The sequence below is a fragment of the Meles meles genome, chromosome 3, assembly GCF_922984935.1.
Source record: "Meles meles chromosome 3, mMelMel3.1 paternal haplotype, whole genome shotgun sequence".
In the NCBI taxonomy this organism is placed as follows: domain Eukaryota; kingdom Metazoa; phylum Chordata; class Mammalia; order Carnivora; family Mustelidae; genus Meles; species Meles meles.
In genome coordinates, this window is record NC_060068.1 from 157,496,471 (window position 1) to 157,511,251 (window position 14,781).

The 14,781-nt window shown below is 44.7% G+C and overlaps 1 protein-coding gene across 1 annotated transcript in view; it reads left to right on the plus strand.

Annotated features, from left to right (window-relative positions):
• ADAMTS12 (ADAM metallopeptidase with thrombospondin type 1 motif 12) overlaps positions 1-11,271 on the plus strand; it is a 302,673-nt gene extending 291,402 nt beyond the window's left edge. Inside the window, exon 24 of the mRNA XM_046000900.1 lies at positions 7,648-11,271. Within this exon, the coding sequence (XP_045856856.1) occupies positions 7,648-7,826 (179 nt within the window). The 3' untranslated portion in view covers positions 7,827-11,271. The remainder of the gene's footprint in view (positions 1-7,647) is intronic.
• The last annotated feature ends 3,510 nt before the right edge of the window (positions 11,272-14,781 follow it).

A 14,781-nucleotide genomic window follows, 5' to 3' on the forward strand; every position in this document is an offset into this window, starting at 1 on the left:
TGGCTGAAGAACAGGGATGCTGGCCCTGGGGGCGGGGGTGGGGGTGACACATGAAAGTGGACCAACAAATCTGAGGAGGGAGTCCTGAGCAGGGGAGCATCCGTATTGTCTGCTACACCCAACCTCCACTTTCAGAAAGCTTCCCAAGTTGAATGACCTGTCGTCACCTTCGTCGTGTTAAGTGTGTTGAACTCCAGCTTGGAAAGGTTAAGAGGCCTGTTCCTGAGCACAGGGAGGGCTGATGGCAGAGCCAGAGTCTCAGGCCAGGTCACCTTCTCTTCACAGGCCTCGCTCTCTCGGGGGTGGAAGGAATCCGGTGTTGGAATCAGACAGCAATGGGTGTGGGTCCCAGAGCAGCCCCTTTCTATCTCTGTGACCTTGGCAAGTTATGTAATGCTCTGAGCCTGTTTCTTTTAGCTCTAAGGAGAATAATAACACAGGCCTTCTAGAGGTATTGTGAAGATTTTAAATAGCAGGTATTGAGTGGGTTTGAAAAGAAAAAATTCCATCAACACACCAGTTCGATTACCTCCCTCGGGCACCTTACTTCATTTCAATAGACTAACAGTTTTCTTATCCATTTATGAATAGGTCCAAGCATGAATTCTAATGTCTATTCCGTTGGTGTCTGGGGCTTCACTGATAGGTGAAGTTTTTTTAATTAAATTAAAAACCTAGAGAGAAGGTTTTTAGGTAGGGAGAGAGGATTTTTTTGATAGTTGCATCCGTTACAAAGTAGAGAATGCCTCTTATCGATGTAGTCCTGAGATGGGGATTTAGAGGGTCAGGCTGAATTTACTCTGCCCCTCATACAAGAGCTGACTCCTAGACACCAGCAGCTAAGAGAAAAACTCTTGAAAACCAGCATGTTGGTGGTCCCCAGTGGTAGTCGTGTTCTGAAGATTCTTCAGGATGAGAGGTAGTGAAGGCTGCAGTCTGTTAATCTATTCCTCACCTCCTTCCAAGGACTGAGGGGGCTGGTATTCCACAGAGACCACCATTAGAGCTCGTACCCGAGAAGATTTTCCCTAGAGGTTGCTTGTTGACAAATTGTGCTCTTCCTCAGCACATATTTGCTGGACCCTGACCAACGACATGTAAACATAATAATGTCAAACAAGAAACAAATCCGCAACCCAGCGACACTGAGAAGGGAAGTAAGGATGTTACAAGAGTTCTTGGAAAGAGCATTGACCGCAAACTGGGGAGAGCAGGAAAGGCCTGTGGAGGAAGTGAAGGATGAGTAGACGGGTCAGGCAGGAGGTTTCTGGAGAGGCTTTCGGTTTCTGCAGGAAGAATACAAGGTCATGGCGCAGAAACCTAACTCAAGCTCCCTGACGGTCAAGGGACGTTAGGAAAGGTAAGGCTGGGGGAGAAAGCTGGAGCTTAGGAAGCATGCCAGTGAGTTTGGACTTTATCTTCAGGGCAGAAGGGGCAAAGGGGAACTGGAATATTCTAGACAGGGGTGTGGAGATGAAAACATCATGCTGGCTGCCACTGGGAGGTAGACAAGGAAGACCACTCCAGAGACGCGGCTGTCCCCCATGCCAAAGACAGATGTGATATAAGCTGGGGTGGTAGACGTCCAGGTGGAGAGAAGAAAGTGGATTCAAGAGCTAATGGACAGGGAGATGTGGCAGGACTGTGTTCCTGGGGGAATAAGAGGGAGGATGAGCCCATATTTCCAACGTGGGCCACTGAATAGAGGAGGCTACCATTCCCTGGGCATCCTGTGCCCAACAGTGGGTTTGAAAATGAAGAAAGGAAATGAATTCTGTTTGGAATGTGTTTGTTGATGGGCCCATGAATCATTTAGGTAAGAGTGCCCTGTAACTGGTTTCCTACACAGATGGGGAGGCCCCGAGGAAGGTTTGAGCTGGAAATTCTGAATGCAGTACACTGAGGGAGAAAATGCTGTAGAAGTGATTGCCATGTGCAGTTACTTTCTGACCAAATAACATTTGAGGATGACTATCATGGACCTTACTTGAAACTCTAAGAAAAGCTACGAGGGCTCATTTTCAGAGGTGTTAACTAATTTTTAGTTTTCCAGATTCTTACTCAAAATGTGGCCTGTGGTCTGGCTGCCTTGGCCTCACCTGGGAGCTTGTTAGATGTGCAGGATCTCAGGCCTCACCGCAAACCTGCTGAATCAGAATCTGCATTTAAACAAGGTTCCCAGGTGATTTGTGCACATGAAAGTTTGAGAAGCCAGAAGGCCAATTTGAGACCCTCTTCCTTTCATGTCATCTCATAATCTTCTATTGTACCATGTTTTTAAAATGTTAAGGTTATAGAATCCATCCGTGTTGATTTTTACATAATTGAAGCCACAGTATAGTCCTCGTTGACCACGTCCAGTGTTAGGGGCTGTTATTTTTAAATTCTACGTAGATGGTCTTTTTTTAAAAAGATTTTATTTATTTATTTGAGAGAATGAGAAAGAGCATGAGAAGGGGGAGGGTCAGAGGGAGAAGCAGACTCCCTGCCGAGCAGGGAGCCTGATGAGGGACTCGATCCTGGGTCTCCAAGGTCACGGCCTGAGCGGAAGGCAGTCACCCAACCAACTGAGCCCCCAGGAACCCTATGTAGATGGTCTTTAACTGTTTAATTGCTGGACAGTGCAATCTTCAATAATCAGAACCAGGTTAAATGCATACTTGGTATGACTTCTCTTGAAATCTCACACTGAGATGACGACTAAAAGCTGGCTGGCAACAGATATAAATAGCAATGAATTCCACTCATCAACAATTATCAGGGCAACAAAAGTTAATTACGAGCTTCTCTTGAAGGCCGAGCCATGCTTACTTATATAGAAACAACATGAAGAGTAGCATCAAGAAATTCCTTGATTTTAAAAACCCACCACCCACCCTTACCCCCGTGTCCTCTAAAATGCTTTGAAAATAAGTCATTTAGTGCCTAGAATCTTATCAGCCAGCCAGCCAGCATAATAAACATATGCCCTGTGTCCCTCTTACAAGATCAGATATGAATTCCATGTAAAGTTTGCTTTCCTCCAGGCCATTTTATTTCCTTCAGATGCCATCTAAGTTGTTAATAATTTAAATTTTAAATCAGAACTACCATTTCCATAGTAGAGACTACATAGTAAAACCCTAAGTAGGTTAAGGTATTTTTTAATTTATCCAGAAATATTTACTGACTATCAGGTATATTCTAGGCATTACATTCATAATGATTAAAAAACAAAAGCAAAACTGATACACACACCACTATTCCTAGGTTGGTTGTTGTTTTTTTGTTTTGTTTTAAATTTAAGGAATGAGGGGTAGAGAAGGCAAGAAAAAGAATAAGGAAAGTAAAAAGGACAGTACATAGACCCCGAGTCGGTACAAATGAGCATTTGAGTCAGCACACTTTCTACTCTGGAATATTCTTTCAGATGAATAGGATTTCATGTTTTCATTAGTTCAGCAAATATAAAGGATCACAAGATACGTCCTAGACGAGTGCTTAAAAACTGAGGCTACAGAAATAAGTAAAATATAGCTCCTGGCCTCAAGGAACCCAAACTCTTACAGAAACTGTATTTGTCAGCAATATTGAAATTGTTTTTCAACTTTCTTTTGTGGGCAAAATATTATCCTTTCAGCCTAGACACAGCTGACAACAAAGAAACAAGCTTTTAACTGTCCCTTTAAATTTCCAAGCTTGGTTTCTGTTGAACCGGCAGAGCCAAATTGGGATCTCCTCTCCAAGTTGCCCCTAATTACAAGCATTGTCTGGGCTTCGGCTGGGATCCAGTGTGCTGATGAACACAACAAGCCTTCATTGTTTTATAATAAGAAAGAGAACTGTGCAGTCAAGCCATGCCATGATGTTGGGCTCACGTCATTGTCTAAATGAGCTGCTCAACATGGGCCTGGAACACAGGCTCCCCATTTAGGCCACCACATCCGTTATTCCTTCGAGTGCCCCACTCTCGAGCAGGAGAACCCCAGGACCCAGCATGCTCCCAGGACTCTGAGGACCATTGAAAAGCAGGCTTCCTTCTGTCATGGTTCAGACAAGATCAGGCAAGAACACAAGGCATGGTTGAGCCTCTGTCTATCCCGTGGGTGTCATCTAACCTGACAGCTGGGGGCCTGTATGGAGCCAAGGAAGCGGCTGTGTTTAAGGAAGATCTGTCCATGTGGCCCCCTTCCCACCCCACCCCACCCCCATCACCAGTACAAGAGCTTCATTCCCTTGGTGACACCCTGGGAACCTTCCCTGAAGCAACATTCGGATCCCGGTCACAGCTCCATACCGGCTATGCAGTATGGGGCCAGTTACTAAGACTTTTCAGAACCCTCAGGTTTTTTTTGTTTTTGTTTTTTGTTTTGTTTTTTTGTTTTTTAATTTTTATTTATTTTTTCAGCGTAACAGTATTCATTGTTTTTGCACAACACCCAGTGCTCCATGCAATACGTGCCCTCCCTATTACCCACCATCTGGTTCCCCCAACCTCCCACCCCCCCCACCCCTTCAAAACCCTCAGGTTGTTTTTCAGACTCCATATTCTCTTATGAGAAACCTCAGTTTTTAAAAGAAGAGCCATACCTATAAGTACATTTCTAGGTAGATCAAATGAAATAGTACAGAGGAAGTAAGCGGCCTGCTGTGGGGTGAGTGCATGATCTCTTGTATTTCAGTTACAATTATTGTCATGGGGAGAAGGCGCATTACTGTCTTGGGGCTACCCTACCCGGCTACCAAGAGCTACAGAGCTGAAAGCAACAAAAATGTGTTCTCACACTTCTGGAGGCCAGAAGCTTGAAATCAAAGTCTCGATAGGACCATGCTCTCTGTCTTAGCCTCTCTTCGTTGCTGACAGTCCCTGGATTTCCTTGGCGTGTAGCTGGGTCACTTCAGTCTCTCACTGTCCGCACAGGGCCAGCTTCCCTCTGATGTCAGGGTCTTCCCGTGGCTTTCTCTTCACTGTGTGTGCCCGTCTCTCCTCCTCTTCTTATAAGGACACTAGTTATTATTAAGGATTAAGGGCTCACGCTATTCTGACCTCATCTTAATTTACATCATTATTACACCTTCAAAGAACTGTTTCCACGTGGGGCCCCTAGGTGGCTCAGTCGTTAAGCATCTGCCTTCAGCTCAGATCATGATCCCAGGTTCCTGGGATTGAGCCCTGCATCAGACTTCTTGGTCAGTGGGAAGCCCGCTTCTCCCCCTCCCACTCCCCCTGCTTGTGTTCCCTCTCTCACTCTCTCTCTTTCTGTCAAATAAATAAAATTAAAAAGAAAAAGAAAAAGAAAAAGAAAAACATTTCCACATAAGGTCACATTCACATACACCACTGCCACTTTGGGGGACACTTAAACTTTGGAGGATGCGGTTCAGCCCACAACAGGTAAGAACTTTGGGAACCTCTAGGAAGCCTTTTTTAGAATGGTAGACACCCTCAAGAGATCACACTAGAGCCTTAGCAGAAAAGGCTCATACCACCATTTATAGAACAGTTCAAGATAGAATGTAGTACCATGTTTGAGCAAATATTACATAATAATGCAAGTTTGGAGGCTGAAACAGCAGAGATCCATGTGGGCCAGCATGGCGAAAAGAAGCTTCATGAAGAGATGGAAGGCAGGCTGACCTTTCACACTGCCTCTGTCTTCTTCCTCTCCTGAAGTAGCCCCAAAGCACTCCCGTACTCACATCAGGGGAGTCGTGGGGCAGAGAGCTATGCCGCCTGGCTCTCTTCTAGCCACCAACCACGAGGGCTCCAGGAGATGCTGGTTAAGAAATTGGAGCAGGTCTGTGCCACCAGGCACCCATGCTGGTCCTGCTCCAAAGCCAGCAGCCTAGAAAGGAATTTTCACCTCATTCTGAACAGCAACCCACACAATACCTGGCCCAGAAGTCACGGTAGGAATCCTTGGCTGAAACACGTATGCCTTCTAAAGCAGAGCACCTAAGAAACTTCCCTGTGAATTTTAGGAGCGACCGGATTTTATAGTAGGCTTAAAGAAGAGGCCTGAAGAAGAAAAGAATCCGCAGTGAAGACCTTTGGGGTTTTACAAACACTGTGTGTTACCAATTCCCAACTGCTGTTCGAACCTGCAAACAAAATAGGATACTGACAGCTAATCAAATATGTTTTTGTTTCTTCACAGAAAAACAAGGTGGTGTCAAGGGAATGATGAGCTCTGAGGAGAGTAAAAGCTTTTTTTTTTTTGGCCTTCATGACCTGTCTGTGAAAATAAATAAATAAATAAAGAGGTAAAAATACCTCCATGGTTTTTGGATAAAGAGGACATTACTTCAATTTGTGAAAAAGGTTTTTCTATTCAACTATTCAAATCTCTTCTGTAAAAAAAGAAAAAGCAAGGCAACCAGAGCTCGGAGAGGCACTCAGGCAAACTTTGAAATAATTTCACTTTAGAGAAGGAAAATCTGCTCTTCGGGGCCTTAGTGAGTTTCTTACAGTTCAAGAGTCCATGGACCAGTCCAGTCTGAGTACTGCTCCCAGAATGTGTGTGCTGATGGTCCCTGAGAAATTCCCCACCTCCCGGATAAAGAAATCAGGGCCAAAGGGGGAGCAAAAACAATGAGGGACTTATTTGCTTAGACCTGTCAGAGTAGAACAAGAAGTAGACTCTAGGTAGCTCACTGGATGCTTATTGTGGGAATTATCTACGTATGTTTTGTTCTTTCACCTACATGGTCCATTTCTGGAGGGCAGTGATCACATTTCATACATCTGTATCTTCTGCTCTGCGGAGCTCTGCTCAGAATCTGCTGGCTAGTCAGCTAGCTGGGTTATCCTCTGGTGCTTTGATATGATTAATAAAATCATAAGCTCTAGAGTCAGCATTGTCTCTGTTCAGCTCTGGCTGTGCCCCTTACCAGCTGGGGAACATTGTGCAGGACCTTAACTTCTGTAGGGCTCACTGTCCTCGTTTGTAATAATGGAAAGACTCCTGTTGGCCTGATAGCCCTGCTGGGGAGATTGTGGAAAGCAGTGCTTGTGAAACATTGCATTCAACAATCGCATGAAAATACTGTAGAGCCAAACACCTCTATACCCAGGGCCTTAAAACTACAATCATGGGTGGTTAGCTCAACATCTATGGGTCAGCTAAGTTTCAGCTAACCTAGCTTGGCCTTGGTTGGCCTTGGCTGCAAGCTGGAGGTTCTGTCTAGGTTTGCTCCCATTGTCTCCCATCCTCCGTGGTCCACTAGCTGCATGAACCAAGTCCTTCTCCTGGGGACAGCAGAAACTCATCAGGGCAGGTTCATCACATTGTACCTCTCAAGGCCCCATAGGAATCATCTCTACTGATACCACATTGTCCAAAGCAAGTATTGGACTGAAGCCCAAGTCAAGCCGTGAAGTATTCACCCCCTACCAGGCCGCCATGGCAAGGGTGGGAACATATATGGAGCTGTATTGCACAGGAGTGAAGCCCTATGACTGATAATTCAGTTTAACACAAACACTTTGTACCTTGTCTGTTCCATAATCACCATTCAGTGGCTGTCAACTACTATGAATTACTACGAAGCCTTTCTGGGTAGACCTGTAACATCTTCCATTCATAGAAGTTGTGCTCATTCACTTACAAAGGATAATCTTTGTTTTTTTGTGTGTGTTGTTTTTCTTATATTTCTCTCCTTCCACAGATTTACTTTGTACCAAGGACAACTTATCAACCAGTTTCTGCCAGACACTGAAAACCATGAAGAAATGTTCCATGCCCACTGTGAGGGCTCAGTGCTGCCTCACATGTTCGCAGACACATGTCCTCCACACCCGAAGGCCGAAAAAGCCACAGTCGCTCAAAAACCCCAAAGCATTCTAAGTCCAGAAGGAAGCCACCCCCTACCGCAGACCACAGCCGCCTGCTGACTGAATCTCCCGCGTTCTAGCCCCAGGGACCACTTCATTGAAGTTTTTCGGGTTCACCTTTGGTTCAAAACAAAATCCACTGTGTTTTATTCGCCAAAGAATGCCTTTGCAGAAGGCATGGGATGACAGTGCTTGCTACTCCCTGATAGGCCGGGGAGATATCGAGGAGGTTCAGGCATCTCCTGGGACGGGTTCTTGGGAAAGGTGCCAAATTAGGTAAATCAGTGACTGATGTCTTCTCCCCCCTTAAAAGTAAAAACAAAGACTCCAGATTTTTCCCAGACTGCCTCAGGAGTATCTGGAAATGGAACCACATGCATCCAGGAAACAGTCTTGTTAATTTACCTTGGTGAAATCCTCCTTTTTTTTCCTCCCTACTTGGGGAAGCTGCTGTTTAATATGTCATGGGAGAGCTTTCAGGAATATTCCTTTAATTCATCCAGGCGAAGGGCGACTTTCTTTAGTCAGGACACAACTGGGGCAGGGAGAGAAGGTGCTGGCTGTGTCACTCAGTCCCCGTAGACTCATCATCTGGGCTGTTAAGACTCCCATGTTTGCGTGGAGACATGAGAAGAAGAGGAAAGAGGAAATGGTCAGAAACTATAGACTTTAATAAAGGTAAGGGATTTAGCTTAATTATAGGGAAGACAGTCTGACTCAAGGACAATTTCTATGGAAATTCTTAAAAAGGAAATGAACAGAAATTAATTTCTTGCCAGTGTAAAAAAAGAAACACAGACCTTTATACTTACCACTTTCCTGGCAAATACCTTTCCTTTGAGGAAGAGGAGTCTTCCCATCTGACTTTTCCTCTCCAGCATGTTCCCTGCCTCAGTCATCCACTCAGAGGTCCAACTGTCTTTCTCTTGCTGGGGGTTCACACACAACAGCTGCCATAGTCAAGTCCATGGTTGCAAGACACTCCTGCCTACCCCAGGACAGAAAATGGGGCTCAACATCAAAATATTTCAGAGAACCAGGTAAACTGTATTAAGTACAATAACTTAATACAAACTTCTAGCCTTGAGAAGAAACAACAACAACAAAAAAAAAACATAGCTCCAAGCGAGGTTAAATAGGACCCCAGTATGCCCAGTAGTTAACTTTTGAAGGTCTGTCCTTTAGGGGGGAGCAGACAAGTCAGAAGAGTCCAAAAAAGTGAAATGAAAGTGAAAATGCTTGTTCTGGATATTCTCACCACTAATTAGGCAGCTGTGGTCTCAAATGCAAGGCAACTTTCCTGGTTTGTAAAGGGAGGCATTTACAGGAACTGAACCCAGAGAGCGAGGATGGGGGGCAGGGATGGGGCCTTCAGGTCACGAGCAGCTTAGCTGAGGCTCATGCACAGGTAGACTGCACTTACTGTTCCCTGTGGAGCACAGAGTTCCCTGGCTCCCGTGGATTACCTATCCGTCCAGCAGAATGGTGCTATTGAAAACCGGTGCTAATATCTAGAAGGGAGCAGAACTGATAGAAACACACAGACGATGTACAAGTGGACAAGTCCATCCACGTCTGTCAAACATGTAACGGTATTGCCGGCCAATGCCAGTTCTATTGCTTGGACACTAGGAGCTTAACACTGTTAATATGATGTGCTTTTTATTTTTTTTTCAAGCCATTAATATGTATTATTCTGGTAAACTCCTGTGGAAAACAAAATACTGACGTTGGGATGGAACTTAAGAGAAAAGAGAAACAGGACAGAAACAGCCATGTTTACCTGAAGTGAGGGAGTTTATTTCCCAATGATGAGGTTCTTGTATTCTCTGTCTTGAAAGGCAAACACGGCTGGCTGATGACATTCTCTGGTGACACGACGGTTTTAGAGAGGAGAGACTTAAATGGTTAGTGACGTGAGTGGTGGGGAAGAACCTGGTTTTTTCTAATGACGCAGTTTGCAAAGACTGTTTCTAGAGTGGAGTATGGGCTTTCAGGGGGCACTGAGTGTCAGCCCCGGGCCCGAGTTATTTCACCCGGTACTGTAGCTATCAGAGGTGTATGCATGTCATCAGAGACCTGGATATGACCAGCCTTTCAAAACTCAGGAACAAACCCGGATCCCTAGTGATTCTCAGCAAACTCAACTAGGCCATATTTCCCAATACACAAAATGGGCCATGTTATTTATGACCCACGTGGTAAAAACGATAGATGTGTGAGGAGGTTCTGCCCAGAATCTCCATTCTCGGCCTTTTTCCAGTTTGTCAAAGACAAGAAATTAGCCCCTCATCATGCATCCCACACATTCCCTTCCTGTGTGGAGGCTGCCCTGTGGGATCGTTGTGTGGCCTGCGTCGTTCTGGACTCCAGGCTAGAAATAGCCTTGCTGTTAGAGTCATCTGATACAGTCATTTGCTTGACAGTCACTCAGCTTTGGATCATCAGGGTTCAGACAGGTCCCTATGCTTGTAATCAGAGAGGGGAGACTCTGAAGACAAGAACCTAGATAGTGTCTTTACCATTTCTTTGGTGCTCGTGGGGGGACAACACGAAAGCAACATCATTGGTTTACTTAACACACGTCCTCTCTTCTTCCTGCCTTGAACAAGCAAGTGAGAGGTGTAGCAAAACACACTGGACACCCATCTGCCATGAACCCAAGAGGCCACCCCAGGGTCTGGTGCTTCGATACAGCAAGGTTCTCGAGACCAGGTCGGTTTACACTGCCTTTCACCTGGTAGAGTTCGCTGTTCTCTGAAAAGTTGTGGGTTAATTTATTTCAAGGGACTAATGAATACTTTTCTAGAACGGGAAATCATTCTGTGGATACTACAGTTGCCTCCTTATGGGAATGACTTGTTGTATGATGACTTTCTTGGTGCAAGTGATCCAATTTGGTGCTTTCAGATGTTTAGCGAATGTTCTGGATAACTTTCATCAAGTTTCTGAAACCAGTTTGGGAGATTTATATTGTTTCAGACCATCATTTCCCAATCAATTGGCCTAAATCTTTCAAACTCTGAGAGCTACACGTTGCTACTCCAGAGACTGCAGGTCTTAGCTCTTCTCCCTCTGACTTTCAGATGAAACCAGGGGACAGTATCTGGTGCTCAGTGACAACAATTCACTTTCAGGGGAGAAACCACATGACATGAACTGCCTGGTGCTATAACTTAGCCAACATGTTTGATGCTACTCCTGTTTTGTTGTATGGCTAATTCAAATATTGTTATTAGTAGTAGTGTTTTAAATTATGTCATATAAAAAAAACCCCACATCATTGACAGAGCTCAGTTCTCCCTCTGACTGTCCTCCAAAGTGCTTGTATGATGTGTATGGCCCAACCCATCTGTTCTCCCTGCATCTCTGTGCTGTGCTGCTTTGCCAGGCCCACTTTAGGGGGTCCTTTGGTGGGGACCTCAGTACTTAAAACCTGATTGTAATCATAGTCTGCCATCGAGTGGCATTAATAAATGGCTAAACTCATTGATGTTTCCATGTGATTCATTTACTCCTGTGGTAAGACTCCAACCACCCACCATTGTTACCCTGGGATTCAGCAACTGGAGGAGGAGGATGCCAATTTCTTCCTCCCACACTCCATGCAGAGTCCTTCCTCTTCCACCCCGAACTCATTATGTCCCCAGATGAGTCACATCCCAGGTGAGATGGAATGTAGGTCTCTTCTCATGAATGATTATACAACAGACACGATCCATCATAAGATGATCTGAACTGATGCACAGAATTCTCAGCACCAGGTTCAGTGTAATCAGACTTGCAGCTCCCAGCAGAACCTACTTCCTCAGTCTATCCAACCTGTAGGCCTACCATTTAAGAGAAAGTAACCCACCTCTGGAGAATCTTGCTCTGGAAATCCAATCCTTTTCACAAAATGGTACATAGCATAGCAAGTATGGTCAGCAAAGGTCGAATTTGGACATGAGGACATGCAATTTACTCAGTTGGAACAAGTAACAATGAGCCTGCCAAGAGTCCAGCAGCTGCGGGCCGTTCCTAGGATGTTCAGAGGCATACACAGGAGTGGTAGGAGTCATTTTTTGGTCAAGAAGACCTCACAGAGGGCCATGAACATGTCCTTGTTTGTACCTTAAAAACTCTTATTTCTGTGATGACTAGGTAACTCCTATCCTACAAAACTCAGCTCGAGTGCTGCCCACCCCCCAAGACCTACACTAACCCTGCCAGAAAGCCCGAGACACTTCTCTGCTCCCTCATTTGTCTGTTGTTGTTTTTTTTTTTCTAGAACAATAGCTCTTAATCAGGGTAATTTTTATCCCTAGGAAACATTGGACAATGTCTGGAAATATTTTAATTTTGACAGCTTGCGGGGTGGGAGGTTGGGGAGAGTGTGCTATAGGAATCTAGTGAGGAGAGGCCAAGATTGCTGCTAAACATTCTATGTGGCAGCCCCTCCCCCAACAGAGAATTATCTGGTTCAAAATGTCAATAGTTTGAAGTTGAAAAACTACACTTAAACAATTATCACCCTGGACTGAGTAGCAGCGTTTCTGGGTTGAGTGAAACTGAGCTTGCCCTAAAATTCAGAACTCATGAAAGGACTGATGAGGTGGGTCAGGAAACCTCCGAAGAAGAAAACATGTTTATCAGGATTCAAAGCACATCTACTTGAAAAAGCATCTTAATGTTGCAGGAGAGAAACGGTCGTAACCATCGCTCCAGAAGAGTCTTGAATCAGCCCCGGGGGCTCAGGTGTCCAATCCTAGAGCCAGGGACAATAAATCAAAAGCAAATAAAATAGAAAAATTACATATGGAATAATCCTCCTCCTCCAACTGAGTATTCTACACAAACTGAACAGACATAAGTCATATCGAAATACTTTACTAAAGTATTACTGAATTACTAAAGTATTACTAAATTACTAGTGAATTACTTTACTAAAGTTTACTTTAAAAATTGCTTTAAAGTTTACTAAGTTACTTTACTAAAGTTGAGGCTGGCCTGGAGAGCATGCTTTGGATGCAGATAGAAAAGTATTTTTCTATTCTTCTCTACACCTCCAAATTTCAGGCTCAAGAAGGATGGGGTCAGAGAGATAGAGAGGAAGAGATGCATTAGTCAACCCATTAACCCATTAAAAGTATCCATGGCCATTAAATGTTCACCAATGGCAGCATTCCCTCTTCCACTGGGAAGAGCTCTGGACAAGGGTATCACAAAAGTACCAAAATGATGTCCCAGTACCACCAACACTGAGTCCTCTTCCAAGGAAGAGAGGTAAGAGTAGCATGAAGGTAAGAGATGTGGGGGTGAGGGGAACAGAGAAGGCATTATCTAAAGATGTTCCTTTTCCATAAATCATAAGTGAGGATATGACTTTTTTTAAAGATCACAAAGATAAGACATGGCAGGCATAATAAAAAAACAAGACCAGAGAGAGGTTAATGAGAGAGTAGTCCTGTGACTGTGTTCATTCTCCAACCAAACATTGCCCATGCCTTCCCTAGACAAGGCCAGGCTCTATCCTTTTACTGGTACAGACTGGAAAACCTCCATCTCCAGCTTTGTGGGTCGTTGCCCAGACAAGGGGTCCACAGTGGTGGTGCCTGCAGCCTCTGCAATGATGGTCTATGGTGCCTGGGGTCAAGGTCATATCAAGGGATTCCCAAAGCAGCAGCACAGTCTGGCTGGAGCTGGGCATCAGGCGTCAGCCAGCTGATGGCAATGGGGGTGGGGGAAATGTCTCCTGCCTAAATGCCAATAAGAAAACTGAGGTATGGGAGAAAGTCATTAGGAGAATTAGTCCGCAGGAGGGATTCTCCTATTGCTCCCAAACTATCAGGAATTTACAAGGTATGTAGGAACAGACCCAGGTGAAAACTAACTCTTACACGATCATTAATTATATTCTTAATTTCAGACTACCAAGGACCTACTTAACAATTCTTTTGCCAACATGCTACTCCTTCAGATGCAACCATTTGAAGAGAAGGAGAATATTTTTGTTATTTTGGTTCCTGAAACTTAGCTCACTGTCTAGCACATAGTATGTGTCCAATAAAAATGTGTGGATGCCAAGTGAAGGAGCTGGGATGACACATGAAAGTCTTTTAGCAACTAAGAGGTGAAAGATTATTCTGGAATCTGAACTTGGTGATCCATTCAGATACAACACAGAGAGCTAAACTAATCATTATAGCTAGTAATCAACAATTAATTATAGGCACTTGAAGTGTTCAAGCCATTTTTAGGAATGGTATTTGGGAACATATTTGGGTGTCCTGTGAACTACCCTCTCACACAGGACCCAAAGGCTGAAACTAAGGAGCCCAGTGTTTCCACTTTACTAACCTCTGATGCCATGCTCTTTCTGGGGTCTTCCCAGTGTTCGAAGGGGAGGCAATGTGGTGGGAAGCGAACAGTAAATCTTTGTTCCACCACCAGGTTGTAGACTTTGGGCAAGTCTTGGGCAATCGTTCCCTTGCATTTCTGTCTTCCAATGTGTGATCAGCTCCCGGTGGCAAGAATCACTTCTTATTCATCATTATCCCCCCAGTTCTTAATGCTATGCCCGACATGGAGAGGATGCCTGAGAAAGTGGAAGGAATGGTCGCGTGGCTAGCTCTTCCTGTAGAACGAGGCTGTTGGCCCAAGTCTGGGCGTCTGAGGGCTGTTTAAACTGCAGGAAAAGCATGATGCTTCTGAACTATCGATGTGATGCAAAGTTGGGAACAGGGAAGCATTTTATAAAATAAAATACATATTGTAGCATATGAAGTATAAATCCTTAAAATAAAATGGGAAACTCCAAGGGCAATTCCTCCTGTGTGGGGGTACTTCAGTCAAGCCCCTGGGCCTCTCTTCTGCCTTGGGGCTCTTTGGTGGGAAGGTAAAGGCCCGATCCAGTGCTCTCTGAGTCAAATCTGCTCCGACAGTCTGTAACAGGATGATTTCTTACATTCTGGCCGCCATGAAAATCT